The sequence below is a fragment of the Drosophila arizonae genome, chromosome X (assembly GCF_054131065.1).
Source record: "Drosophila arizonae isolate 15081-1271.41 chromosome X, UAZ_ARI_1.0, whole genome shotgun sequence".
NCBI classification, from domain to species: domain Eukaryota; kingdom Metazoa; phylum Arthropoda; class Insecta; order Diptera; family Drosophilidae; genus Drosophila; species Drosophila arizonae.
The window spans coordinates 26,464,784-26,470,014 of record NC_142927.1 but is presented as its reverse complement, the minus strand read 5'-3'; the positions used below and the strand labels follow the sequence as shown (position 1 = coordinate 26,470,014).

Here is a 5,231-nt window from a genome sequence, read left to right as displayed (position 1 = left end):
AAGCTAAACCAACGCACGAGCGAACGAACGAACAGACGAACGAACGAACGTGCGAGTGAGTGTTCGGTTGGCAGCGTCGACATCAGCGCAGCGCAGCTCCCGCAATGAATTTTGCTGACGGCAGCGACGCGACGCGACGCGGCGCGAGCTCTCACTCAATGGAGTCAGCGGCGCTAGCGTCGGCGTCTAGATGCCGCGCCAGCTGCATGTGACCCCCAGCGAACACCCCACCAAAAGGAAATGTAAGTGCAGTCGCTGTAGCTGTTGCTGTTGCTGTCGTCGTCGACGTCGACGTCGCTGCTGGCAGTGACCCTGCCGCTGTGGCCCATTATCAGCATTGTCATCAGGCGACTCTGCTTGAAGCTTTTGTTGTTGTTGCAATGCGTGGCGCTATCGACGAAGCAGCATACACACTCACATACATACATACATATGTACATTGTATGTATGTAATTATAATCATATCATGCATATCTCTTTTTTCTTCTTTTTTTAGTTCTTTATGATGCGCAGAAATTGTTGCCTTATCTCGCTCCAGTTCCAGAAACTGCCACGGAGCGACGCCGAGGCGGCGCCGTCGCGGCGTAGTCAAGGACGACACCGTTAAATTGTGCAGCACAGCATTGCCGCCGGCGTCGGCGCAAAAAGGGGAGTAAATTGTTTAAAATTATCACATTGTAAAAAAGAGAAAGAAGAAGAAGAAGGCAGACGGGATGTGCGCTGAAGAGGATCATTAACAATGCGCTGTGGCGCGCAAAAATAGCCACGAGCAGAACAAATCACATTATTAGTCGGCTTCGACGTCAGCGTCAGCGTCGACGTCGACATCAACGTCGTTGCACGTTATTTTTAAAAATTTGTTGTGTGGCGCCCCGTTTGATTTTTAGGCGCCAAGCGGCGGCAAATTGTGGCGACACGTCTGCAGCGGGAGCAACAGCAGCAATAACAGCAGCAGCAACAACAACAACATGTATGTATGTATACGAAAACAAAGATACAAGATAAGCGCAATTCACGGAGAGGCGCGACAGCCAGCAGACGCCAGCTTCAAGACGCGTCGCGCAGCATCGCCAACGCCGCCGCCGTCGCCGCCGAGAGATCTCTCGATGGCGATGCCAACAGATATCAAGCACGTCTCAATCTCGATTCATTCAGGGCCGGGCTGAGCCGGGCCGCGACTTGGCCAGAAAGGTTTTTATTTTTTTTTGCCGCCAACGCCGCTCAATTAACAATGAAAAGTCGGTCTGGTACGTCATAATATATTTTTATCTGATTACCAGGCAGTAGACGCCAGACTAGCCACAAATCGTGCGTTGGCACCAACACAACAAAACAACCACACACACACATGCATACATACGTGCACATATGGCTAACTCCCAAGCATCATCATCATCCTTGCTATCTGTGTGCTTGTATGCGTATGTGTGTGTGTTTTTTTTTTCGCGTGACTCTCATGTCAGATCTTTAATCAACAAATCTCACTTGTGGCGCCGCCGGCTCATCAATGTGACGCCACATGCGTTCATCTATGTATACATGTACATATGTACATACATAAATATAAATACATATGTATATACATATATATATACATATATGTATGTGCATACGTAGTATGTTGTGTGGCGCCAACATTGTTAAGCGCCGCTCACATTTTGCAGTTGAATGCATTGTGCCACATTGTGTGTCCAGGTAGCATGGCCTATTGCCCATTTTTATGCTAGCTGCGCTGCTGACTTAGTTGCATGCTGCGCACTCCTTATTTGAAATTAAAATTTGAATCTGCAATTGAAAATCAAACATGTTTTTACGTCCACCTGTGAATGGCAATTTGCCTTGAAGAAGTAAACAAACTGCGAACAGCTGTGCACACCGTGACCAGGGGTGCACCAATTAAATAATAATGCGTAATTTAATATGCAAACACTAAATATATAATATAGGCTTAGTGATACAACGACAAAAACTTTGCAATATTCAGTGTACTTATAAACAAATATTTTGTATTCCATAATATTAAATTTACATAATAAACGTTTAGCTAGCCAACTTACAACCAATCATTTTTAAGATGTAAATATTTCATGATTTAATGTTTCCTTTTGAACAAAAAAAAAAACTAAGATGTTTTTATAATTCTCTAAATAATTAATATCAATGCATTGAAAAGAAGAAATAAGTTCTTTTTGATGTTGATTTCTAATATGGCTAATATCAGTACTTTCTTGAACAATGTTGCAAGAACAACATCATCTGTGAGCAGCATACCAAATTTTTGCTTTCAAATGCGCCGCGCATTAAGTCAGCTGTCAAACAATTGGGTGGCAACTCTGTCCGCACTGTTACAGTGCGACTGTCAAAAACGATAAAAAAAAGTTGTCTGCTCGGCATTAAAAATTTCAGCAGCGCTGCTAAATATTTTCCAGCATATCGGTAAGTTTTGTTTAAGCCCTAACTAGAAGAGTGAGCTGAATTTGCAAGAGCGTCGGCAATTGGCAATCAGTGACAGGCAGCCAGAAAGTAATATTTGGCTAAAAGTCGGTGCTCGGCCTGCTTGCAACTTATGTAATTGCCCATAAATTGAATGTTGTGTTGTGTATTGATTTGTTGCAGAAAATATGATACGTGCACCGCTCGTGAAGGCGCTGGGCGCCCTCGGCTCTCCCACACACCAAATCGCTAGCCGAGCCGTGCGCACCAGCGCCGTATTGGCTCAGACACCGGCCAAGGCGCCCGAGAAAATCGAAGTCTTCGTCGATGATATACCCGTAATGGTGCTGCCAGGCACCACAGTACTCCAGGTGAGCCGCTGCAACTGCAGCCACAAATAGCTATTCCCAATTCTCCCTCTCTCTGCCTCTGATCCTCAGGCTGCTGCTGAGGTTGGCGTGGAGATTCCACGCTTCTGCTACCACGAACGCCTGGCCGTTGCTGGCAATTGTCGCATGTGCCTCGTTGAGGTGGAGAAGAGCCCCAAGCCGGTGGCTGCCTGCGCGATGCCCGTGATGAAGGGCTGGCGCATCAAAACCAACTCCGACTTGACCCGCAAAGCGCGCGAGGGCGTCATGGAGTTCTTGCTAATGAATCATCCGCTCGATTGTCCCATCTGTGATCAGGGCGGCGAGTGCGATCTGCAGGACCAGGCCATGGCCTTTGGCTCTGATCGCTCACGTTTCACGGACATCAACTACACGGGCAAGCGGTAAGCTCTTAAAGAAGAAAACAAAAATCAAGCTGAATACTCATTCCTTATTTCATCGCCTCAGTGCCGTGGAGGACAAAGACATTGGACCTCTGGTCAAGACAGTGATGACTCGCTGCATCCATTGCACACGCTGCGTGCGTTTCGCCTCGGAAATCGCTGGCGTCGATGATCTGGGCACGACTGGACGCGGCAATGACATGCAGATCGGCACCTACGTGGAGAAGCTCTTCCTCACCGAGCTCTCGGGCAACGTGATTGATCTGTGCCCCGTCGGCGCGCTTACCAACAAGCCGTACAGCTTCGTGGCCCGTCCCTGGGAGATCCGCAAGGTGGACAGCATCGATGTGCTGGACGCCGTTGGCAGCAACATCGTTGTGAGCACCCGCACCAACGAGGTGCTGCGCATCCTGCCGCGCGAGAACGAGGACGTCAACGAGGAGTGGCTGGCGGACAAGTCGCGCTTCGCTTGCGATGGCCTCAAGCGCCAGCGCCTTGTGGCCCCCATGGTGCGCATGCCCAACGGCGAGCTGCAGGCCGTCGAGTGGGAGGGCGCCCTGATCGCTGTGGCCAAGGCCTTGCAGAAGGCTAAGGGACAGGTTGCTGGCATCGCCGGCCAGCTGGCCGATGTGGAGGCGATGGTGGCGCTCAAGGATCTGGTCAATCGGCTGGACGGCGAGCTACTGGTCACCGAGCAGGACTTCATCAAAGGCAGCGGCATCGAGGTGCGCTCGAGCTACTTGCTCAACAGCACCATTGCAGGTGGGCGTCATGGGAGTACCCAGTGTCTGGCCAGCTTTTCATATGACTTCTGCTTTTAGGTCTGGAGCAGGCCGATGCTGTGCTTCTGGTCGGCACCAATCCACGCTACGAGGCGCCTCTGGTCAACACGCGTCTGCGCAAGGCCTACGTGCACAACGAGCTGCAGATTGCCTCGATTGGACCCAAAATTGATTTGTCCTACCAGCATAACAACCTGGGAGCCGATCCCAACTTGGTGAAGGACGTTTGCAATGGCTCGCACGCATTCTCCAAGGTGCTGGAGGGCGCCAAAAAGCCAGCCATCATCATTGGCGTCGACGTGCTGGAGCGTCCCGATGGTGCTGCCATCCATGCCACCATCTCCGAGTACTGTAAGAAGCTGAAGAAGCCAGTGAGTATCCGAGCAGTCAAGCCCTCCGATGGATAGAGTTATCATCCATTGATTTTCGTTACAGGACTGGAACCCCTTCAATGTGTTGCATAACAGCGCCTCCCAGGTGGGCGCCTTCGATGTGGGCTACCAGCCAGGCATCCAGGCCGTGTTGCAGGCTCAGCCCAAGGTGCTCTTCCTGCTGAACGCCGATGCCGGCAAGGTGACTCGTGACCAGCTGCCCAAGGACTGTTTCGTTGTGTATATTGGTTCGCATGGCGACAACGGGGCGTCCATTGCCGACGCCGTCCTGCCCGGCGCTGCGTACACTGAGAAGCAAGCGATCTACGTGAACACTGAGGGCAGGCCGCAGCAGACGCTGCCGGGCGTCTCGCCACCAGGCATGGCGCGCGAGGATTGGAAGATATTGCGCGCACTCTCCGAGGTGGTGGGCAAACCGTTGGCCTACGACAATCTCGACGAGCTGCGTGCCCGCCTCGAAAGCTTGGCCCCACACCTAACGCGCCTCGGCGAGCTGCAGCCGGCTAGCGGTGGCGAGTCCGTCGCCAAGCCCGTAAGTACCCTACGAGTAGATGTGTGCATACAGAATCTCTGCTAATCTGTTTTCCGTCCACAGAGCATATCCATCAGCAGCACGCCCATCGATGTGAAGCAAAAGGAACTGCGCGACTATTTCATGACCGATGCCATCTCGCGCGCCTCCCCAACCATGGCCAAGTGCATATCGGCGGTCAACAAGCAGCAGCGGCAGGACGAGGCCAGGCGCTGCGCGGCCGTCTAAGCAGTGGCCGTGTCCCAACAACGATCTGATCTGATGGCCTATAACACACATATATTAAATAATTAATGTTGTTTCCATTATATTTTTTTATT

General features: G+C 51.2%; 1 protein-coding gene across 1 annotated transcript; it reads left to right on the top strand.

Annotated features, from left to right (window-relative positions):
* Positions 1-2,276: 2,276 nt before the first annotated feature.
* Positions 2,277-5,221, top strand: ND-75 (NADH dehydrogenase (ubiquinone) 75 kDa subunit). Its single transcript, XM_018014765.2, has 7 exons — positions 2,277-2,436; positions 2,617-2,804; positions 2,874-3,205; positions 3,270-3,967; positions 4,027-4,358; positions 4,423-4,911; positions 4,975-5,221. The coding sequence occupies exons 2-7, from the start codon at positions 2,622-2,624 to the stop codon at positions 5,137-5,139; spliced, it is 2,199 nt and encodes a 732-aa protein (XP_017870254.1). The 5' UTR covers positions 2,277-2,436; positions 2,617-2,621; the 3' UTR covers positions 5,140-5,221.
* Positions 5,222-5,231: the final 10 nt, after the last annotated feature.